Source organism: Callospermophilus lateralis, chromosome 1 (assembly GCF_048772815.1).
Source record: "Callospermophilus lateralis isolate mCalLat2 chromosome 1, mCalLat2.hap1, whole genome shotgun sequence".
In the NCBI taxonomy this organism is placed as follows: domain Eukaryota; kingdom Metazoa; phylum Chordata; class Mammalia; order Rodentia; family Sciuridae; genus Callospermophilus; species Callospermophilus lateralis.
Window position 1 is genome coordinate 61114265 of NC_135305.1, and position 25490 is coordinate 61139754.

Genomic DNA, 25490 nt, shown 5'->3' on the forward strand with positions numbered 1-25490 from the left:
CTAAGTTGCTCAGGCTGACTTTGAACTCGCAATGTTGATAGTACTTTTGATATAGGCCAATAAGACTGACAGGTGTTGGTGAAGTGGGAGTTGTGTAACAGTGACACGGAATTATCATCACACCAATACACAGTCTGCTCCATAATCTGAGCTTTTCACCTGGATCTTCTGCTAAAATGGAATTAGTGTCTATGTTGGATTATGATTTATCTTTTGGAAAATTTTTGGAATAAAGTCTGTCTCCAATGTAAGGTATTTTAGACTAAGACTGTTTTCCTTATATATTGATCAATAGCTGAGTATGGATCAACTAATGTTTTTTTCTTTGTGAGACAAAATGTGTGCATATACTCTTGAATGACATGTGAGTGCTAGCATCTATTTTAGGTTAATTATTTAGAATTTATCTCTAAGCTCATAAAGATTAATCATGAGAATTATGTGGTATCAAAATGTGCTTTTGTATGATTGAAAGGGTAAAATAAATTTTATCTCAAGTTTAAGATATAACTAGAGTTTGCTTTTTCCACCTGAATATTTATACCTTTTAATTGTAATATCAAGTTCATTTATATTTAAACTACTGATACTGTTGGAAAAAAAAACCACCTGAACACCTGACATAAAGGTCAGGGGAAAATTGGGTAAATGATAGTTTTGATGACGTATTATTTTGGAAAACAGGTTGAATAGTCCTGCAGTCAGGCTTCGATTATTGGAATGCTTTTGTTGCAATTGTATATTCTCTCAATTATCATATAGCTCACAGCCACAGATTTATTTTATTGTTTGTCAACATTTTTTATGTGTATTGCAAATGTTAAAAAAATCTTGGAAATGAAAGGAAAAATAAATCAAATGAAACATTTTTTAAAAAAGAACTTACAGGAAAACAGATAAGAGGAACCTGTGATATTCTAGTATTAAATTACGTATACTATGGAAAATAAATATTATTTAGAAAGAGAAATCTGAGTATTCGACAAATGTCAGGAAGAAAGTGGAACTGAGTTGGATTTTGAAGAAGTACCAAATTTTGAGTATCCAAAGAGGATTGAAGCAAAGGTGTCAAAAGGCTAATTAACAGTATGGAAAAAAAATGTGTGGAAATGCAACTAGATACAGTGATGAAGGAAGGAGGTAGCAGATGTGACAGGATTAGAGAGGTGATTGGAAAAGCAGTTTGGGATTCAATTTATCTTTGAACATAAGAATATTTAGTTAATGATATACTATAAAATTATAGTTGATGTATTTTTTTAAAAGTAAGATGTAACAAAACCTGTGTTATTTAGGGATTGATATTGTCAAATGTTGAGCTTTATTTTTTTTTTTTTTGTACTTAGTGTTAAATGAATCTTTACAGATTTGAGGCAATATTACCCATTTTATAAGTAAAAATCCTTACATCAGTTGGCTAGCTGAGTTGGTAGAGTTGGTTTCCAAACATCAGCAATCTAAGCCTAGATAATACATAGCCATTTATGCTATGCTTATACAATAAAAAGGGTTGTAAAGTAAGAAGACCAAAGAGAGGAAATAAGAAAAAATTATGACATGGCCATTTTTTAAGGAGAATTTAAGATTCTTTTTTTATAAAGATATTTGAATAAAAGGTCCAATACAAAACCAAAGGCACTCTGGTCTACTGTAGTGAAAGTACATAATTGAAACTTGTGTATGATGGGATGCAATAGAAGTTTGGATAGGAAGACTAAATCGAGAGAGTAGAACAAAAATAAGAAACCAGAGTCCAGTTGAGTTAATAATAATAGAAAAATGTACCTCAGAAGAAAGATTCAACAAGTGGTTCGATAGGATCAGTCTATATTTCAAAGGTCAGATCTCTTGATCTTTGCTATTGAAATCACAGAAGACTAAAAACTAGATTTATTTTCTAGAGAGTTTGAGCATAAAAAAGCAGAATTACTGTAAAGATGTTTTTACATAGAGGCAGGAAGACAAAAGCAGAAAAAAAGAAGTGATTTTTATATAAAGAAATAGAAACAAGAATATTATTTCTTAGAAGTTAATGGGAAACCAGAATTCAAGGAAAGACAGAATAAAATGTTTTCTGGATGATGGAAGTTAAGGAAATAATGTTTGGAACATGGTCAACAATGATTTTGAAATCACAAAGGGATGAAATTAAGAAATAGAGTACTTTTCCTTCTTATTTTTGAAATGAATGTTATCTGTGCAATCTTTTACAAGTCAAAATGGAGAAATATGAATGTAAACTTGAGGAGGAGGTACTGATCTGAAATTGGATGGAAGACTTAAGTTTCAAAGAATGATCGAAGGCTAGTTTACCTTGTATGCTCACTCCACATCCATAGACTAAGACCCATCATCAGTTTCCCCACAGTGATCAAGGTCTGTGGCACATTTAAGGATAAGATAGATTTGCTCTCAGGTTCCTATGTGACCACACTGACTTTACCAATGTTAGTTGTTTAAATAAGCTGTGCAGCTCAGGAAGCTGCTAGTGGGAGGGCCTGGGCTTAGCAAGTATGAACTCCTGGGTTCAATCCACAGCCCTCCAAAAAAGAAGCTAGGATTTTTAATTTGTTAACTTAAGATTGTTTCTTTTTTTTTTTTAGTTTACAAAACTAATTTTAAAGTTATATTGGACCTATGTATGACTTTGTCATATAGTATAGGCCAAATCTCTGAATCCCTGCCTTAGGAACATTCAGAGTTTTGTTGTTATTTCACAATTATTTATGAAATTTTAGTACTGGTGACTTCTTATTTGTTTATCATCAAAACTCATTGAATACTATTCATTTAGTTAATAGCAAATTGAAAAAGCTACTAATGCACAAGTATAATTTTGAAAAAGATTAAAATGTTGGACTGAAAAAGATCAGAAAATCATCTCCCATTGTTTGGTAAAGCATACAGTTGGAGTTCTATGATAGTTCCCTTATTTAAAAGATGACACTCTGACACTGTTATTTGAAGTAGCCTAAATAGTCCAGAAATATAATTTCTATTTTATTTTTGCTCTTTATTTCCAAAGGATATTTTCTGGAGACTTCATGATTTTTATAGCTATAATTTTTTCAACCAATGTTATTTAGTATAATCCCTAATAGATTTGTGTGGAGCTAGTAGGTTTATGCAATCTTTTTAGACAGACTAAAAGTCAAGAGCAGGAGCTTCCATGAATGTACAGACTATCAAAGCACTTTAAAAAGTTCAAAGTTCTGCAACCTATTTGCAAAATTTAGTGAATAACAATATCAAGTATTAAACATTTTATCATTATTTTATAACAGGTAATTTTAAATAAATTAATTTAATTTTCTGATATAAACTATAAAACATCAAGAAAGATTAAAGACTTCTATTAAAAGACTAATGTTCAATTATTACTTAATTCAATTTTGCAATCATTTACTTCCCCATTCTTGAAAGTAACCCTCCAATAACTTGTTTAAAAATTCCTTAGGATAAAACAAATTGGTTATTTATTTATTAGAAGGACTAAACTTTTGAATCAATAATCATAGTTTTTCTGTTATAGTATTTCTAGACATGATAGTGTGCATTTTCACAGTATCATAAAGCTCAGATGTCTGAAATATGAGTTATTGAAGATGATGATTTTGTATATTTCATAACTAGAGGAAACAAGAAATATCCAAAATTTTTTAAATTCATACAATAGCATAGAAAAAAAGATTAAACAGTATATATCTATAAAAATATACTCCACTATATTTTATCAAATTTTATTCTGGATTTTAATTGATGATTTCTAAAACTCAACTCTCAGCACAACTATTGCTAATATTATAATCCATAGTCTTTTAGGTTGCACTCATAATGAATAAATGTGAAATATTTTTTAAATGAGAAAACTTTGCTGTTCAGGCAGTTAATGAGTAAATTGCAGTAGTGGGTAGGAGGATGGAGGCTATTTTCAGTATGTATCTGCTCATCCAGGAAGTGTTTATTTTAATTAAGAGGGAATGGATATAAAATAATTATTAGCAGAAAGAAGTGTCCCAGGACATTGCATGACTTACTGGCAATGGATTAGGCAATAAATACTACTAACCAAGTGGTTAATGCAGTGTGGGAACTAAATGATAGAGTTGTCCCTCTACAGAGTAAACTGGATTTGCATAATACTAATAGCTAGCACTTATTGAATGTCTGCTAGGGCCTGACACTATCCTAAATGCCTACATTTATTAATCAACTTGTAAGGATAAATGTTTAAATCATATGAAAAAGTAGTCATCTTGTTTTCACTTTCAAGAATAAAATGTGAAATATGGTTCAAACTAATATTATCATCCTCACTTTATAAATAAGGAAGCTGTGTTACAAAGAAATTAAATAAGTGCCCCAATTTAAATGGTTAAGTGTCCAAACTGGGTCAGACTTCTAGCATCTAGTTCTACAGTTTAACCATTTCACTCTATGCTTTTAAAAAAGTCACTACAATATTAGAGCAAGGTGGATACAGCAAGAGTTTAACTCATAGATTCAAATCTGCTATATGTACTTTGTAACATCCTTGAGAAATGAGACAACATGTTTTCTGCCTTTATGCTGTATGTACTCCACATAGGAATACAGCAAGGACATTTTAATAATTATGTATGTCAGTTATGTCAAGGAGTTTTCATGCAACAGCAACAATCAAGTGGGTATATAGGAATATTACTATCCCAAACATCTGCTTTCAAATTAGCACAGAAGAATAGAAGTTTCAAGGTCAATGGCTTCCAACACAACTGGAGATCATGCAATGTGAGAATGTCCAAGTTAGAATCTAGTCCCTGCATATTTAACCACAGCAGCAAATACTGACTTAACTAAGTGAGGGGATCTTAAATTATATTTCTTTTCCTGTGTACATGGTTAACAGTGTTGTATTTCAAATTTAGTGAGATATTTACAAATAGGCTAGATAGTCCAATCCAGTTTAATTTAAAACCATATTTTTTAATTCACAAAGGTCATAAAATATCTCCTTTTAAAATTAGTCGAATATGTAGCATTCTTGGCATTCAATAAGCAGCTGTACAGTTTTATAATACATATAATAGTATTAGCATCTGAGGAACTGCATTCCTATCTTGCCTACTCCAGTACTTGTCTTTGAGATTTCCATTATGCCATGATTTGTTCAAAGATTGGGATGAAAAGACTTGATTTCTTCATTATCCACTACAAAGTTGGCATTGCGACATTGAACTACGCATCTATTTTGCTTGGATCCATTTTCTATCTTTGAAAATTAGATGGTTGTACACTTAATAACTGATAATTCAATGTTTTCATTTCTACTTTTTGTGTTTCAACTTTTCCATTATAAAAAAAAAAAATCTCCAGAAACAAGTCAAAACGACTTATATCCTTTAAGAAAAAGGCATAATACACTTCCAATGTGTTTTGGGACTTAGAGGCACATAGATTAAAGATAGGGAGGCATTCTTTCCTGCCAGGCACATTCTGTCATAAGCCCTTCTCAATTCTATAAAAACTGAGTTCTTATCATTAAGGACTAAAATACACACCTTGAGAGTCACATGATGATAGATGTTGCCTTTGGCCTTAAGTTTCATATAGTGTGTGAATAATCTTGTGTGTTTTCTCCTTTCATATAATCTATTAAAACAGGAAAATGAGCAGTTTTCAGTTTCCACGTAGTTTTTAGTTTCAACATTGACAAACATCTTTACATTTAAAAGAGCAGTCATAATTTATGCATTTTTTCCCTTAATATTTGAGCATGGTATGGAAATAAGCCTTTTGGAGAACAAACAAAAAGTTCTTCAAGGACATTTTGTTGTAAAAGCAATAGAGATTTTAGAGTCACTTTAGCAACTCTTGTTCCAAGAGTATGTGGATTGCAAAAGCACAGATTTCGTAATTGCATTTTAACTGGATACCCAGTTCTTCTCTAAAGAATTCCCCTTTTCCCTGCATTAAACACCATAATATCATGTAGATGTAGAAGCTAACTTAACTTCTACCAATTAAGTACGGATAATGACAGAAAGAAAAAATAAAAAGCCAGTACTAGCATGATATACAATAAGACTAGTATAAAGGTCAAAGATCAGTATATTCACAGGATTATGCCACAGTTTGCCTAGGTTACCCCTCAAGCCAGCTCCATGGTTTTTCACAGCCTCAATGCACTTTACTGGAAAATGTGATAATATCCAGTGTTCTTTCCTGTTATTCTATGAAAGATGCTTCCAGGTGAAGGAAAAAACAAAATAGGTCTGATCGTTCCTGAGTCCCTAGGTTCATTTTCTATGAAGTCTTTTTCTTCCTCTTCCTCTTGCACACTAAGGTAAATTGGAGTTCTTGAACCAGGTGCATTCTTCCCCAGGCGCTTCCTTGGAAATGCTACCAGCTATAAATGACTTTGTTCACACTGGTTGCTGCAGTTTCATAGACTTCCAGCTCTGGGAAGGAAAGATGAGGAAGGAAACTGGGAGAACATCTTGGTAATGTCTCTTCATCTTACAGACAAAGAAAAGGACACTCAAGCATTTGGTGACTTTTCACTTAGTCCCAAAGCTCTGAAAGTGAGGAACTAGGTTTATTTATTTATTTATTTATTTATTTATTTATTTATTATTTATATATTACAGCTGAATGCATTACAATTCTTATTACTCATATACAGCACAATTTTTCATATCTCTGGTTGTATACATAGTATATTTACACCAATTCCTGTCTTCATACCTGTTCTTTGGATAATAATGATCATCACATTCCACCATCATTAATAACCACATGTTCCCCTCCCTTCTCCTCCAACCCCTTTGCCCTATCTCTATTCTTCCCATCCTTCTGCTGCTCCCAATCCCACTGTGAATCAGCCTCCTTATATGAAAGAAAACATTTGGTATTTGTTTTTTGGGGGAATGGCTAACTTCACTTAGCATTATCTTCTCTAACTCCATTCATTTACCTGAAAATGCCATGATTTTATTATAGGGTTTCAAAATTCTGTCCTTGGCATATTTTCTACTTGTCTCTCTTCAAAATTAGGGACATCAATTATTAACAAATTTCATACACAAACAGGGCATCTTCCTTGTCTTGTTCTTCAAAAACTAGTAATCTAATAAAGAAGTATTATTCAGCCGTAATTTTTGGAGACATGAATTAATGCATTACTACAAATATTTTAAGAGTTGGGGAGGTCATATTGAGCAAGTCTCTGAAGAGGAAAAATTCATATTTGTGCTTTTCATCCATAAGTACTTATTTATTTAATAAATGTTAAGTCACCATCCCATTAGTCATCTAACATTTAAAGGGAAAAAAGCTTTCAATACTACTAGATTTTCTTAATTTTGCTTTTTGCCTCCTCAGTATAGCTCCTTAGGGGCAGAATATTCAACCTAATTAAGAATTTTTGGGGACAACTTTAATAAAACATGCTTAATAAAATGTGGTACCTACTGTTACAATATTGTTCAGTGTCACTATAAAACTTACCTTAAAATCAACAGCCATGGCTTCTGTATTACTCTGATTCTCTTCCTAAAAGGTTAACTAAATAAGGTTACTGTAGTATGTTGAAAAAAAATACAAAAATATCTGGCTGCAAGCGTGTGATAAAGTTGCAAAGGTCCTCGGGAGTAAGATGCTTGGGAGTGGTCCTTTTATTCTTGCTGCCTAAATGTTATAAAGGAACTTCCAGAAGTGATATTTATTTACTACAATGAAATAACTCAAACTTGTTTTCTTTTATTAGGAAGTTGTCCTTGAAGAAGGTACAACGGCTTATAAAAACTGGGTTAAAACAGGCACAGAAGTTTACAGACAGTTTTGGATCTTTGACGTGCAAAATCCACAGGAAGTAGCAGTGAACAGCAGCAACATTAAGGTTAAACAAAGAGGTCCTTACACATACAGGTGAGTCCCTGCAAAGGAGGGGCACTCTGACCTTGATCATGAATGCTGCTGAGAAGGTTCCCACCTGATGTATTCCATTGTATTGAGGTTGACTTATTTTCAAAGTATATTATTGCTACCTGCATAAAATACTAATCTAGGAATTTAATGGCTATATTTTGAAAAGGTGGGATAAAGAGCCTTTAACCTCTTTAATGGACAAGAGGATGTGTTAAATAGACTTGCTTTGCAAGGGGAAGCAACAAGGGAGATATGGATAGGAAGAGTTGAGTTTAAAGTTAAATTTTATGAACAATAAACTCCTTGTATAACAATTTAAAAAGGATTCCTGATCAACTACAGGTTATCTTTCTCATACCACCAAAATGGAGTCTTTTTTTTTTTTGCTTGCCTGAATGACTTAATCCAAAAAATACTGACTTCTTTTTTTAAAAAAAGAGTTACTACTTTGCAAGTCTTCTATGTTGAGCTAAATGTGCTTCTGTATCAATTATACCCTGATTCTAGTTGAAATCTGAACTATCGGAAGATGTTTCTCCTAAACAGAACCAAAGACTTACTTGTCTAATGGCTTCTAAACTGAGCTTGATAAAACGTTGACATAATATGACATCGGTCAAAGCATGAAATTGCCTGGATCAAGACTTAATTCTAGTTCAACAAACACCATTTCAATGAATACTGTAATTCCTTCAGACTATTTTGAGATTCAACATAGGTCATTTTTAAAGTTACCTTTGGCAGGAATACGAAGGAAGAAGTCTTGGGAAAAACCCATAACAGATTCTTTCCCTTGACCTTATTAACTAACACTTTCCAAAACTTAGGATTTTTTTTTTTAAATAAAATAATAGAGTAATGTTCTTATTGAAAGTATATTCTGAAGGCAGGGCTCAGTTTTAAGGATTTTCCTCTTAATGACTGCCATCTACTGGTATAATCTTATAAGTACACTTCAATTTTGACAAGACCCTTCAATTGGGATCACAATTATTTTGGTATTTTTTCAACTACTATATATCCACAAATGCTCCAAAAATTACAGTAGCTTGTTCTTAAGTCATAATTTATACTCTAGTTTTAATATAATTATTTGGGAGAAAAGATATTGCTTGTAATTTTGACTTGGGTACTGTTTTTATATTTAAAGACTATAAAAATACCAAACTATTCTCAAAGGAGAATAGAGCTCTGAACACATATTAAAATCTCTGTACAGATATATTAAAGATATCTTAGTATCTTACTTTGAGCCCTCTTGAAATAGATTTCAAATGCTAATGATCACATGAGATAGTTTCTTTAAATCTTATGTCTACTTGTTTCAGAGTTCGTTTTCTAGCCAAGGAGAATATAACTCATGATCATGAGGACAACACAGTCTCTTTCGTTCAGCCCAATGCTGCAATCTTTGAACCTTCACTGTCAGTTGGAACCGAGAATGACACATTCACAGTTCTCAATCTGGCTGTAGCAGTGAGTAGACAGACAACAACTCTGGTTATGCTGGGTCCTGGAGTATTTAAAACAATCTCATCTTTGGAATTATCATTAGATTTTAGTCATTTAGCCATATTTATGAAAACATGCTCCTTTGTTATTTAGAATGGACTTATGGTCATTTTTAAAGATGAAAAAAATCATAACAAGTGGAAATAGAAGACTGCTTAAAGCCTATCATGACTCAAACATCAAAAAAGGGCTTAACTTGGATATTATCTTATGGCTGGCAATGAGCTAGAGAAATTACAATTTTAGGCCAGGCAGGATTTAGCAATAATTTTAGAGATAGTTTAAGAAGTTTTATTCTAAAAACAAATTCATTTATTTGTTAGAATTATGTGCCTTAAGTGGTGTTCGTTATTTTTTTAGGCTGCACCCCATATCTATCAAAATGCATTTGTTCAAGTGGTGCTCAATTCACTTATCAAAAAGTCAAAATCTTCTATGTTCCAAACCAGAACTTTGAGAGAACTGTTGTGGGGCTATAAGGATCCATTCTTGAGTTTGGTTCCATACCCTATTACTACCACAGTTGGTGTGTTCTTTCCTGTAAGTATTCAATGTGAATGGCATGTTGTTATATTTTAATTATATAAATATATATATATGTATATGTGTGTATGTATGTGTGTGTGTGTAACATTATATATAGTCATTGGCAAAGTATAGTTTAGTGTATTAGCCCTCTTCCTGACCTGGGAATATAAATCCTAATTTTTTCAAAAAAGTATCCCTTTCAGATGGCTTCAGTTTTCTAGTTGGAAAATTTACTTAATTTAATTAACTTTAAGAGTTTCTATTTTTATAAATATACAATTTTATTTAAATTTTCTATTGCAACTCTTTTCACAAAGTCAAGTTCCATGCTGTATTCTTGCATTTAATGATTTATCCTGTTACTCTTAAAACTTAATTAGAAAGTTGTCTTATTGAAATGTGCAAATTCAGGCTAGGTCAGCATGCCTTATTTTAGTGGTTCACAAATATTTAGTGGTTCATATCATGAGTGGCAGTCTGGAAATTAAGAAAAACATTTGGACTCAATGGTTTGTTTAGTTATAGGATGATGGTTTAAATTGCTGAAAGAATAAAATGTCTTGAATTGAAATTTTGTGTTTATTTAGCACTATATGTGAACATTATATTTTTCAGTTCTTTAGTGTTTTACTTTTATACAGTGTTTAGAATTGCAAAGTTATATGTCAAATAAATATCAATGTAGAAAGCCTTAAGGAATCAGAGATTCAATTATTATTTGAACTCAAAGACTCAGAACTCTTTCCTTGGCTATTTTTTAAAATTTGTAGTCTGAACTTTATCATTTTAGTCACCATTTATTAAAGAGATTTCATGAAGATAAAAGGTAGACCATTAAGAGGAAGGAGGGGGAGATTATAGGGGCTTGAAATTAATCAAATTATACTATATTTGTACAAATATGCCACAATGAAATACAATATTTTGTATAATTAATATGCACTTTTTCTAAAAATCAAAAATTTTTTAAAAATTTTGGAAAATCTATCTTTGTTCTTGGAATTTTTATTTAATGAGCCCTCACTTCAACATAATAGGAATGGTGATAAAAATGGTCTCACTGGCTAAATTATGACACAGAGGGCTTGAGTTTGTGTCACATAAGCTTCTGGTATTTATTTTCTTTGTCTCAGCATTTTGAACTTATTTCTAGGTAGTTTTTGTATTCTACCCTTTAAAATATTTAACTCTTATAATTTAAAAACTTTATTGCATGTTATAAGCAATAATATTGTGAATTACCAGTATTTAAGAAATGTGCAAGTAAGTCACTTACATATAACTTGGAAATATGACTTGTTCTGCAAGTAATTTTTTCTTGGACATATTTTTTTCAGTACAATGATACTGCTGATGGAGTTTATAAAGTCTTTAGTGGAAAAGATAATATAAGCAATGTTGCCATAATAGACACTTATAAAGGAAAAAGGTAAGTTTCTGGGTAAATTGTGTGTGTGTGTGTAGTTACTAGGGTACTACCTAAGGCAGGAGTGGTATTTAAAGCAGAGGACTCAACTTGTGACCTCAGTGGCAGCTGTATATCAGCCCTAGAAATTACTGTTCTGCCAGGCATTAGCCCATCAAATATGAGAACTGGCAGCAAAGCTTGTGCTGTTGAACATCTGCACTGCTTAGTTTGGTTTGCCTTTATGCACAGGTTCTCTTATATAAAGAAATGCACAGGGACTATTATCATCTCTACTGTATATCCAGCATTTTAGTGTACCCATACAATGAGATGATCATAACTGAAAAGAAAAATCAATACATTAATTGGTAGTCTAATGAAATAGAATATATTTTAATGTTTTTATAACTAAGTGTGTCAAATAAAAATTGTGCATTTTAGTGACATATCCTAAATGTGTCTATATAGACAGAAACTTGATGAATCTATGCAAAAGCTTTTTCCTCCTGCTAACAATCTTGAAATGATTTCTATAAGAATGGCTTAGCTCATTTTACCTATCTGAATGCAAGAATGAATTTAAGTACAGTGCTAGAATTTGCATATTAAATGCAGAAATATCTTTGAAGTAGTAAGAGAACAACTTCTTATAATAATGCACAGCTTCTTAGGTGCATTATTTCCCTTCTCTGTTCTCCTGCAACCTCATCCAAAGGAGTCATACTTTTTCATATGTGTAAAATAGAACCCTAAAAATATCAGGTGAGCAAGACTTTTCTTAAAGTTTATAACTGTACTTTAGACCAATTATTTCCTGAAAAAATAAGCAAAACTGAAAGATATTACATGTTTTTATTAATTATTGCCTCAAACTAGATTGTTATCTAATACTGCATGCAATAGTTAAATATTTACTAGTGTAGTACCTCTTTCTTCTAAAGAGTTCATAGTTACATCTTTTCATACCAAAGTCCAGTGGAGGAAAACAAACATTTCTAAGTATTTATTCTAGGGGAAATCACCAACTGATGTTTACATATTGAACAATGAGCATTTCACTATTGACAGTTAATTAGTACTACTAATTAGATTAAGAATTACCCATTAATTTATAGGGTTGACCTAACTCCTCATGACAAGACCAAACATTAACAGCATATTATGTTTAAAAATAAAAAAAAACAGTTTGTGTTGACATCTCAGTAGATAATGAGTGAGAAAAAAACTAGTTTTTTCCATCACCAAACGTATGCCTACAGATGGAGGGAAATTATTATTCCTATTTTTGTATCACATCCAGAGCTTTCTCTAGCTCTTATATAGACATTAATACATAAACTAGTAAACACTATCCTACTTTAATGCCAATCTATGCAAGTGTTATAATGAGGAAAACATAAAAATTGAATATTTACATGTTTTGAATTCTATCCAAACATCTGCTTCTTTTCTTTCCCCTCTTCTGCCTCATAAAGAGCTTTCATTAGTACCCCTTTAATGTTTTCCTCTTCTTCAGTATGAATACCCAACATGCAACCGAATATTTATTTATTTTACTGGAAGGAAAATTCCCTAAGTAGAGGTATACATTTCTGATAAATGTTTTTCATTTAGAACTATATCTATTCCAAATAGTTTCTGATTAACTAGGCATCTCAATTTTTATTTATAACCTGGCCCCTGATGGTATTTTATTGCAATAAGCTTGAAAGATTCAAACAAAATGTGAATCAAATGAATTAGAACATTTCTTAAACTTTTCATTTGTCACATCTTAATTTTCATTATGTTAGCAGAGGTATTGAATCCTAGTAGAAAAAGTAACACAAGTAAGGTGTTCTTTAAATATTTGTTCATTTTCTCTCTTATCCTTAAGGAATCTCTCCTACTGGCCAAGTTACTGCGACATGATTAATGGTACAGGTAAGCACACTTATGATAATGATCACCATAAACCCAACTCACCTGCTCGCACAATACAGCCCCAAACCTACACTATTCGGAAGGTTGAGGGTGTGTTTACTTGTCTTCTTGTTCCCACAAAATAATTCAGTCTCTATTTTTATGTGGGTTTAGTAAATATGTGTTTAACAGTATGGTATTTCTGAAGATTAACTGAGAGGATTAGTTCTTACTGCATTATAAGGAAATGTTTGCTTTGTAAAACCTGTACTTAATGAACTCTTATCCTGGCAATGGGAATAAGTTGCTTAAAATGAAAAAAACAGGCTTATAGACATGGTTACTATTGAGACCTTTTCCAAATATTATAAAGATAACAAAATTGAAAAGAAATTAGCATAATTACAATGAGAAAACACTCTTCTCTGAGATTCAGAACTGAACCATCTATTTTGGATGTCAGAATAAGATAGCGGAGAAAAAAATAAGAACTTTGAGGTTTTGTAAGATTTGGATAATTATTTTCCTGAAGAAAAGAAAAGTACACATTTGACTCAGTCTAAGTGCCCTTCAACAGATGATTGAATTAAGAAATTGTGGTTTAAATGCACATGGAATGGTGCTCGGCCATAAAGAATGACTTCATGACATTTACCAGTAAATGCATGGAAGATTATGTTAAGTGAAATAAGCCAACCCCCAAAAAATCAAAGGTCGCATGTGTTCATTAATATGTGGAAGCTAAAACACAATAAGAGGGTAGGGAAAGAACAGAAGTTCAGTACATTAGATAAAGGGGAAGGAAGGGAGGATAGGAATGTCATTGGAATTAATATGACATAATTTTCCCATGTACATATGTGAAAAAACCTAAGCAAATCCCACCATCATGTACATCCACAAGAATGAGGTTCTAATTAGAATAAGATAAATATGCATGTACAATTTTATCAAAACAGATTCTACTGTTATGTATAATAGAAAAGAAAATTTTTAAACAATGGGAATAAAATACTATGAGGTGATTAAAATCAGGTGAGTTTATCTGCTTAGAAATACATGCAAAATGTTTACAAAGCAGGCAAGGGAATGCACTATAGGAAAATGATAAAGACAAAGGAAATTATGTAAAAAGGAAGCACCAGAGCTGTTTACTTTTCCAAAGGTATGACTGAATTTTGCATGTTTATTAAAATCTTATAAGGGAAAAAATCAGCAAAAGCACTATTGTATTTTCTTTGTAGGATTTTAGGCCTTGGAAACAATTCTAAGAGTATTTCTACAAATAAACAGACAAGTGCCTTAACACTACTAACTCTAAGAGTTACCAACAGAGTACTTAGTCACTTAGGACTGAGAGAAATGCACTAAACTGCTCCTAAAGAAGAAAGAATCCTGTATGGGTTTAAGGGGAAAAAAATCATTAAACAATTGTGTCCAAAGCAAGCAGAAGATAAGTGTAACAAAAGGAGGCAGAGGTCAGATGACTTGTTAGTGACAATGACAATTGTGAACATTAGGCATGAAGGTAAAGATATGGAAGCAGAAAATAAACCAAGAGCAGAGGTAGTTTGGCAGAGGCAGGGGACATACTGAATGAAATAAGGTTGCCCATGTGTTTTCATCATGCTTAAGTAGTGCATCTCCTACCTTCAGTAAGTTTGAAAAGACAAAATGAAAATAAGATCCACATTTAGAACATTTCTTTTGGGGAATAAAGGTAAGCCACCTTATGATCATCATCATACAAGGTGATTGTTGAGTATAGTTATGGCATATTTTCAGTGATATTTTAGATAATGATTTTTAAAGTTTTTCAATGTATTTTCTTTCAATTGTGAATGATCTGAAGGACAGCTGTAGGCTATGCCCTATAAGGACCAATATGGGGATTTTAAACTCTAATATCCTGTCCTCTGAATGCCAGGATCAAGCAGTGACCATAGTATCATTGTAATTTTGTTATAATAGAATAGACATTATGATTGCTGTATGTATATAGGTGACTCTATGACTAGTGTGATTCTACAATCTATACAATCAGAAAAAATGAAAAATTATACCCAATTGATTCAAATGTATGAATTGCCAAGATCATTGTAATGTCATGTGTAGCTAATAAAAAAATAAAGTCACATATAACAAGAGCATCGGTGAAGAATAACAAAAGTCATAGGGTTTAAAATTTTGCCAGAAAAAGAACCTGGAATGCATAATTGAAGGATGAGTTTAAACATTTTAGAATGCATGCATTCATTGGTGCTCACTTTGGTAATATTTTGGAAGGAACTGGAGGAGTTACCTAGTTATTTCTTCATTTAGTCAGTAAGTACTATGGATTATAATCATAGTTATGGAATTCAATAAACTCAAACAACGCCTCTTTAAATTTGATGGATATGTTTTGAAAGCATTTGCAAGAAATCACTAGTTAGAGAACTTCATGGTATTAAAAATATTAATCAGCCATTAGTACAAATGAATGAATCACAAGTAAAAACAAAAACACTGACAATATAGCTAGAGTTCTAAATAAACTTTATCCAAAAAAAAAAAAAAAAAGCCACTCAGGTGATGAAGAAGGGCATTTCAAAAACCACATAAAAATCACAACTTTTACATCTGATTTTACCATTTTTTAATTTTATACCTATGAATGCACATGATATGCAAATTTGTTGAAAAGGTCAGCCTTTAGCCACATGCGGTTTTCAAGCACTCAAACTATAGCTAGTATTATTGAAATGTTAGTAAAAATGCACACTGGAACTTAAATGAAAATATTTTTTGACATACTGGTTCAAAGCAAAAGTACATGTTACTTTTTTTAAAGCTACTGTGGTATTAGATAATTTTTACATAGGTGATTTATATCATTTCCACTGACTATGCTCGAATAGAAGTTTCTAGATTTTTCTAGAATGCATGTTAATCTAATCACTTGCCACTGGATTTATTTTTAAATAGATGCAGCTTCGTTTCCACCTTTTGTTGAGAAGACTCGAATATTGCGGTTCTTTTCCTCTGATATTTGCAGGTAAGAGAAAGACATCAATGTATGTCTGAAAGTCAGGCATAGTTTCCCAAATGATAAAAATGAAGGTCAGGAAACCCTTACCTAATAATTGTCATTTGGAAAAATGTAGTTAAGAATTTTTTCTGGATTTAATAAATGTAGCATATGGCATTCATGATGTTTAACTCTGCAAATATCCTTCTATACACTTCCACTTATAATAATTTTCTTTGCCATTTCTAAGACCTAATATGCATTTATTTTTAATAACATGTCTAAAAGGATATGTCCAGTATTTCTAAAGATGATGCAGCTATCACAAATTTATTTATTAATGGCTATCCTCTACCACTACAGCATCTTTTCAAATTGGTGGGGGCTCAATTCATGCCCCACAAGCACTGGAGCCCATGCATGTCACTACCTTTGAATCTCAGTCCTATCCCTAAGGACTGAGGCTGTGGGGCAGATCTTTAACATCTCTAAAACAGTCCTATCTCTCAGAACAATGAGAGCAGTGTTTCTTCACACAGGGTTATTGAGGATTAGAAGGAATATTTATGGAGATCTTCTACATTTCCTAGGGTGCTGGTGGATGCTTGTCAAATGCTAGAGGTCTATGTGTGCATGCACATGACTCACTAAATGAGTGACTTTTCTCAAGATTTAGTTTTGAAAGATAGAAATTTCACTTAATTTACACTGGGTACAAATAATGAATTCTGAAGTTATAAATATTTACTCTCGGAGAAATTTACTATGATAAATATATTTGATATAAATATTCTATGGTAGTTCATAAGCAAAACTTGCTCTAAATGTCTAAAGCTTTTGAGAACAAAAGAATATTTCACACTCAGGTAGTGAATTCTTATATGTCTTTAAACTTCAAGAAAACTTTCTTCTAATAATTTTAAATTCTAGAACAAAATTAGAGTATCTGATATTTCTAAATTAAAGCATGAATATAAACTAAAATAAAGAAACAATAGATCTTCAAAATGTGCCTCTGGTTCTTGAATAAAGCTATTTTTATCACTGTTTAGGTCCATCTATGCTGAATTTGGATCTGAATTTGACCTGAAAGGAATCCCTGTGTATAGATTTGTTCTTCCAGCAAAGGCCTTTGCATCTCCAGTTGAAAATCCAGACAACCATTGTTTCTGCACAGAAAAAGTTATCTCAAAAAATTGTACATCCTATGGCGTTCTAGACATTGGCAAGTGCAAAGAAGGTATGTAAACGTGCTCAGTGTCAGGCTTCATGATGTAACTGGCAATATTCCTTAAGTAGAAATGTTGCCTAAACTCCCTTTCTATCCCCAATTTAACATTAAAGACAGTGATGATGTCAGAATGTAAGTGTTGGTGACAGGGAATGTTGGTCTTGGTTTCATGTGATTTTTGAGGCCTCAATTTTATTTCAGTGTTGCAAAACTTAGTTATTGGGGTGGAGGGGGTTCATAACCTGTGCTGCTTTTAAGTTATCCATGCACCATTGTTCTTTCTCCTAGAAAATGATAAATAAAGGTAAATGTGTTTTCAGTATGTCTCTAAAGCAAGAATTGACAAAACTTCTGGATCATATTCTTCATACTATCATGACTACAAAGGAAGAAAGAAAAATTATTCCTAAATCCTAGGTCCATTGACCTATTACTGCTCAAAACATGAAAAAAATATAAGTTGAAACTTTGTGATTAACTGCTGAACTTTGCATATTGAAAATTGACATCCAAAGAAGAACTGAGTAGTAGGATGGTTTTATTTTTGTAGAATAGTAACCTGATATACTTTTCTTTTACCCTTCAGCTGTAATCCATGTTCAAAACCAACTATGTAGTTTTTAATCTAATAAAGATTTTTAAAGAAATATTTTCTGAGTGATATAAGAAGAAATTTACAATTGATTCTAAAAACTTGTTTTCAGGTAAACCTGTGTACATCTCACTTCCTCATTTTCTACATGCAAGTCCTGATGTTTCAGAACCTATAGAAGGCTTAAGTCCAAATGAAGAAGAACATAGTACATTCTTGGATGTTGAACCTGTAAGTATATATATTATTCTTAAAAAATGAAAATTATCTCTGTCACATATTGAGCATACTTTTTGAATCATTCTTAATTACTGAAACCTAATTTCAGTAAAAGTTACATTAACTTCTTCCTATTGCACATAACTGTCAAGAAAATTCAATTTGAGTTTCAGCATATGGAACTTCCTAAGCCTTTCGAATGTTTCCTAGGTCAGGAATACTATTAATGAAAATAAGATTAATTGCCTGATAAAAATTAAATATACATATATTTTAACTATTTTATTCTGATACCATGTCTTTCTGCAGGCCTTCTATAAGGGATTAATATGTTATGAGTGTACTTCCTGTCAAGAAAAATCTAACAATTCATGTAGCACACAGTTTTAATATTCAAATTATTTTAGTCTTTTTTTTCTTCCAAATGTTAAAGAAGGGCTGGGGATATAGCTGTGTCATACAGCAATTTCCTAGCATGTGAGAGGCTTTGGGTTTGCTCTTCAGAATCTTCCCCAAACAGATGCATGGATTCTAACCAAATATATTTGACTACACATAGTTCAGGAATTAAAAATTATATAAGGTCTTCTACACTTTGTTAACACTGCTATTGTTTTTTTTTTTTTTTCAAAAACCGTTTTAGGTAAATATCATAAGACTAAAACCTTGATATAAGGTTAGACAACAAAAATGTGTATATGAACACATGAATATGAAAATTATGTAGACCCATAACTGCATAAACACATTCTGTGTGTATTTATATATGGAATAATAATTAGGACCAATTGATTTTTTACAAGCTTCAAAATTTTTTTTAATTCTTTTAAAAACTTTTCTTTTATCATAGGAAAAGTGGATTGTGGATATTATAAGAATGTCTTTAAAACAATTTGGTAATTATTTGTTCTCCTTTTAGATAACTGGATTCACTTTACAATTTGCAAAACGGCTACAAGTCAACATATTGGTCAAGCCAGCAAAAAAGATTGAGTGAGTCTTTGATAAGATTAATTATGATTTGGAGCATTGTCTTGAAAGAATGAGTAAATTTATAAAAGTGGAAAGAATATCAAATATTGACTTCTCTTTAGCTTCATGTCATTATATATTACTATTAAATACTTAGTCTGAATTATAAGAGAACATATTCTAATACCTAAAGTTTATTGAGATGGTATTTACATATTTTGTAAACTTCTGATTGGATTTTTGTGGTGGGGCCTTTCATTTCACAATTATTCCTGTGACAATAACTTTTAAACGACATTTTACTTCCCTGAATAGAACTTGTTGAAAAGAAAAATGAGTGCTTGGGAAATTTTTAATTATGAGTGAAAAGTCTAAGGAACAACTGTGTTAAAATTTAAGTGATTTATTATAGAGACCAAAATCAAGAAGCTTAAGCTGCCCTGGCATACTGGTTATTTCTGAAAATTGATGCTAGTAGTTATTATCAAATAGATTGACATATATTTTAATAATTATTTCCAATGTTTATTACAGAGCATTAAAGAGCCTGAAGAAAAATTATATTGTGCCTATACTTTGGCTTAATGAGGTTAGTATATTCATTTATTAGTCATTAGCAGTCAATTTATTATGTAAAAAAACTTTTGATGTTTCAAAATTATGTTTACATAGTGTTTGAAGTTGTAATCCCATTGCCCATATGGATGAATTTGCTCTTAATTGATGATGTATGTTTGAGTGAACCAAATTGCATAAAAACTTGTTAAGTATTCTGAAAAAATGAAAATTAAGTGTATTTTGAATCTAAATTTAAAGTGCTTATTACATATTTTTCTTCATGCTTCATCTCTTCCTTAGGAAGAGTCCTACAGAAGACTCACTGAACATGCTAGTGATAATAAAAGCATAGTTGGCTTTTATTATTTTTTTTAGAGTAGGTGCAGGCACTCTGTCCTACTTCCTGACTATCCAAATATAGTGTAAACAACCGAATTGATTATTTTCAGAATTAAAAAATGCCTTGCAGAAGCCTTCAAAACAAAGGTCAACAAGAAATGTTGACCGTTGTAGTTTCCCTCTGCCAGTGGGAAACACTTGGAAAACCATTAAATATTTCACATACTTCTGAAGATCATATGAGTCCTAATACAATGAAGAATACTATCCAACACACTTAAAGGGAAGGGTATTATTACTCTATGTTGACATGTCATGTTTGGCATGCCGAAGGAAATCCCACTGACTTGTCCTATAGATGCAGATCATTAATCTGTAGAGACAAGGATTTGAAAAAAAAAAAAAAGGATGGTACATAATTGGAGGGTTTAAACATTTTGTTTCACTAAAATTCCCAAATAATGCTAAATATTCATTTGATTGCAGACTGGTACTATTGGCGATGAGAAGGCAGAAATGTTCAAAAGTAAAGTGACTGGAAAAATAAAACTCCTTGGCCTGGTAGAAAATATCTTACTCGGTGTTGGAGTGGTGATGTTTGTTGCATTTATGATTTCATATTGTGCATGCAGATCAAAGAGGAGTAAGTACATGCAATATATATTCCTTAAGTAGCATTAGTTTATATAGTTCTTCTTTACATGTTGTCTAAGAGAGGTGGCATATTGGGTGACAGAGATATTTAGCGCTTCGAAAATTGGAGGTTGTATTAAGACACAAATCAAGACTGAGTAAATAAGGCAAAAACTGCCAAGCAGATCACTAAGTTATAGCCTTAATTCTGAGAGGAATGGAAAAACACAATTGTGCCCATTATAAAGTTAGTATGGATAGTTTTTGCCCCAAATCTTCATTTCTTATATTTAATTATGAAAAAAACTACAAATACATAATTTTACTAAATACTAAGAAACTAATGCAAAGTTAAATCTCTACAGTTAAGTAGGCCAAAACTTAAAAGGAAAAAAGATATGCTGTTTTTTTCAAAGCATAGAAGCAAAATGAATTATAGACATCCTGTTCTTAATATGTTTTGTTTTATATGTCCAAATCCTGGGTGTGTACCTAGATATTTCATAAGAAATACTGATGAACAATTAAAAATCATGATATAAAAATTTGATTGTAACAGTATTGAGAAATAAAATTAGTCAACCAAATTATTCACAGGCTAGAAGATAAACCCAGTAACTCTGGAGAAGAGAGTTATGGACAAATTGCAAAAGGGGTTCAGGTCACTGATATAGCTATCAGTGACCATGTTCCCTATACAGTAACAGAAATTAGTCTTGCCCTACTGTCTCTAAATAAAAGCCTTTCTTTAAATGGTCTTTTAGGGAGGTATTTCCATTTACCCAATAGTTTCCATGTCAAAAGTGCATGCAGTATAAATAAGATAAGCTTGCTATGAAAGTCACAACATCAAAATATTTTTAAGAATCTTTCTAATCAAACAAATGAACATAAGCTATCTTAGAAAGAAAAAGAAAATTGAGAATTTCTATATTTTTTTTGAGTGATGACTAGCAAACTCTGCCACAAGGGGTTTTGCATTAGATCCCCAGTTTGCAAACAAGGTTCCAAGGAAGCTTAAAATTCCTCAGAGTCTCTTCAGGCACTAGGGGCTGGCTATGAACTCTTCTTCCCTTTAGCAACTCCATTTTGAAGTTGTGTGTCTTAGGCTTTGAATGAATTCTTTTTTTTAAATAAATGACAGTGGAATGCATTATAATTCTTATTACGCATTTATAGCACAATTTTTCATTCCTCTGATTGTGTATAAAGCATGTTCACACCAATTCATGTCTTTATATATGTACTTTGAATAATGATGTCCCTCACATTCCACCATCCTTGCTAACCCCTCTGCCCTATCTAGGTTTTGTGTATTCCTCCCATGCTCCCCTCCCTACCTCACTATGAATCAGCCTCCTTATATCAGAGAAAACATTTGGCTTTTGGGATTGGCTAAATTCACTTAGCATTATCTTCTCCAATGCCACAAATGTTCATTATCTCTAGCAATTAGAGAAATGCAAATCAAAACTATTCTAAGATATTATCTCACTCCAGTCAGAATGGCAGCTATTATTAAGACAACAATAAGTGTTGGCGAGGATGTGGGTAAAAGGGTTGTTGCTGGTAGGACTGCAAATTGGTGCAGCCAATATGGAAAGCAGTATGGAGATTCCTTGGAAAACTGTGAATATAGTCACCATTTGACCCAGCTATCCCTTTCCTCAGTCTATACCCAAAGGACTTAAAAACAGCATACTACAGGAACACAGCCACATCAATGTTTATAGCACCACAATTCACAATAGCTAAACTATGGAACCAACCTAGATGCCCTTCAATAGATGAATGGATTAAAAAAAAAAAAGGTGGCATATATTCACAATGGAATATTACTTAGCAATACAAGAATGAAATTCTGAATTTTCTACTTATAACTATTCGAGCTTTAAATATTTACATTTTGTGTTATCACATCTATTCCTTAATACAATTTAATGAGTTTCTAATTATCTGAATTAATCAACCTCAGTTCTATCTTCTAAAGACAATACAGAAAATCAAAATTTAATAGATGTGACTATTACTAAAGTATAATTCAGTCTAAATGATTTTTAAAGTGGAATTTGTAGACATACACAACAATAGAATCCATTTTTATATAATCATACGTGCAAGGAATATATCTTATTCTAGTTAGGACACCATTCTTGTAGATGTTCATGATTATGGGACTCACCAATGTTTTCATATATGTACACTGGAACATTAGATTCATTCCACTATCATTATATACTTTATTAAGATATTGAGAGCTGTGTCTTGGGAGGCAACTCAATATTTTTGCTCTGGATCATTTCTGCAATTGTTTGTTTACACACACACACAAGACTTGAAAAACCCTGCCTAAAATCTATTTGAACAGAATGTATTCAAAATGTTAGCCTGGAATATTAATATATGCCACTAATGAAATAACAAGTTGGAAGGCTATTCATGAGACCATTTATGTAATAGAAATATTCATTCACTGAAAATCTAAACAAAACAAATTTTTTTCAAGTGGGAAAACATGCTTTTATAAAGAAAATATTTAAAAAATTATTCTGTGTTAAACTTATGTGATGGATTTCAGCACAGAAACATTTCTGAATAACAGCTTCCTTGGGTCTACATATAGCCAAGTTACAGAACTGAAAATGGTCAGTGCTGGTCAACACATATTTGTTTTGCTCATACATTTAATGGTTATAAGAAAAAAAATTATTGTCTTTATAACATTTTCCCCCTAGAAATTTTTTTTCTTTATTACTTGATTTATTAGAATTGAAGGAATTATAGGAGATATAGTATTCCTTAAGATCAGTGGGGAAATTTATTAAAAGGAAGGAGACAGATGTATAGGAGAGAAGAAAGTTTATGATAGTAAAACTAAAGTGTGTTTTTCTTATTGGATCACAAGGAGACTATGCCAGTGGTCCTTTTGAGAGTAGTAATACATCCACCTCTGCAAGAAAACAATGGTCTTAAGAGGGTAGAGATGTTTGTCCAGAGCATTTTAGTTAGCTACCAGTCCCTTGGCTTGTTATGTGCTCATCTTGAAAGTTGGAAGCAACTGCTTGAATCCGTGAATGTGAGCATGCATTGGCTGAATGGTGAGCTACATCAGAGAACCCCTCTATTCTGCTTGAGATATTAGAACGCCTAACAGAAAGCATCAGATCTTGTATATATAGGAATGCAGTATTTTTATTATTCCACTGCTTTCTAATAAACAGTATCACTTACTCTACTTTTCAGGTGGTAAATGAGTCTGCACTTAAGCACCAGCTACATCAAGACCTTTGGTGATACCAGTCTACAAAATGGATATTTAATGCTTTATTTTTATGAAAAACACATTTTCCTTTAGTTGAAGAAATGGTGGCACTTTCTATTTTTTTTTTTTTTTTGCACTAAGCTGCATCACATTTCAAAAAGATTAGGATGTCATTAAAATCTATACTTTGAACAGAAAAAGGCATCTTTTAAAATTCATCATTTATACAACTGAGTTGTTTTCAGTTTCTGCAGACCTGGCTCTAGCATGAAATGATTGTTTTTACTTGGTTCTGGTAGTAAAGGAGAGGAAGTGGACATTACAAACAAATCCTGGGTTCCCAACTTCCATCTTTCTCATGAAAGGTGAAAAACCCATTCACACTCAGAGGAGTGTCCCTGTTCACTGGCAATGGACAGACCTCAGGAATGTCAGTACATTGCATTTCATGAGCATCAAATGTTTTGAAAGACATTTAAAAATGGAAAATGAGTGATTGACTTTGAGCCATTTATTACAGCTTAAGTTCCTTTCTCTATGGAATCCTTTGTACAGCAGACATCAAAGCCACTTTTTTACTTTATAACAATGGGCTTATATTGTTTGTCACTGATCCTGCAGATGGTCATAATTTTTCACACACTGTAGCTTTTTGTATTTAAAGTACTTTGTAATGTTTTCATGTTGTATAGCTCTTCTGGAAGAGAATAGATTTTGTCTTTCCATTTAGCTGCAACATATGCCTGGCAACCTCAGAATGTTGTTCTAGTATTAAGGGATGTATATGATATAAAAGAATTATTGTATGGAATGTTACAGAGAGAATATAAGCATTAAATGTTATTTGTTGTAATAGTTCTTGCTTTCATAGTTGCCTCCTCAGAAATACTGGTTTTGAGCATTAAAAGATATTCTTCCTTAAATTCCTGTGCTTTGTGTAACATGTTGTGCTACAAAATGTTTACCCCATTTTCCACTTGAATTATGCTAGGTGAATCCACATATTTTTATGAAATATTCTTTCTTAATTTAACCATTTGCTTCTGCGTCCTTTTTTATGCCAAGTGCAAGAGCAAATATATATATATTTATATACACACACACAGTTTTATCCTTTACAATAGCAGGACTTGAGTGCAAAGTTTATTTTTATGTGAAGACACATTAGTAGGTTTTGCTGCTTTCTTCAGGAGGGAGGGATTCATCTCTTACAGAAAGCACTAGTCCTACAAATCTCCAAAATAGAAAGGAAATACATATAAATCGTATCTTGTGTTTAACACAGAGGGCTATAGAATAAATGATCAGTAACTGACCTGTTAGGATACCAAAATTAAGACTATCGTGATCTCTTTATGCTTTATGTAAATATTGAAAATTTATCTTGAAAACCTCAAACTAAGACATTACACCTTT

General features: G+C 32.0%; 1 protein-coding gene across 6 annotated transcripts in view; it reads left to right on the forward strand.

The window, feature by feature from the left end:
- The window catches only part of Cd36 (CD36 molecule (CD36 blood group)), an 80486-nt gene extending 55489 nt beyond the window's left edge, over positions 1 to 24997 (forward strand). For all 6 annotated transcript variants that reach the window (XM_076835099.2, XM_076835070.2, XM_076835063.2 and 3 more), the window contains exons 5-16: positions 7748 to 7908; positions 9237 to 9384; positions 9781 to 9960; positions 11286 to 11377; positions 13233 to 13279; positions 16226 to 16295; positions 17321 to 17508; positions 18204 to 18322; positions 19230 to 19303; positions 19817 to 19871; positions 20666 to 20822; positions 24056 to 24997. In XM_076835099.2, coding sequence (XP_076691214.1) covers positions 7748 to 7908; positions 9237 to 9384; positions 9781 to 9960; positions 11286 to 11377; positions 13233 to 13279; positions 16226 to 16295; positions 17321 to 17508; positions 18204 to 18322; positions 19230 to 19303; positions 19817 to 19871; positions 20666 to 20822; positions 24056 to 24066 — 1302 coding nt within the window. In that variant the 3' untranslated portion in view covers positions 24067 to 24997. The remainder of the gene's footprint in view (positions 1 to 7747; positions 7909 to 9236; positions 9385 to 9780; positions 9961 to 11285; positions 11378 to 13232; positions 13280 to 16225; positions 16296 to 17320; positions 17509 to 18203; positions 18323 to 19229; positions 19304 to 19816; positions 19872 to 20665; positions 20823 to 24055) is intronic.
- The last annotated feature ends 493 nt before the right edge of the window (positions 24998 to 25490 follow it).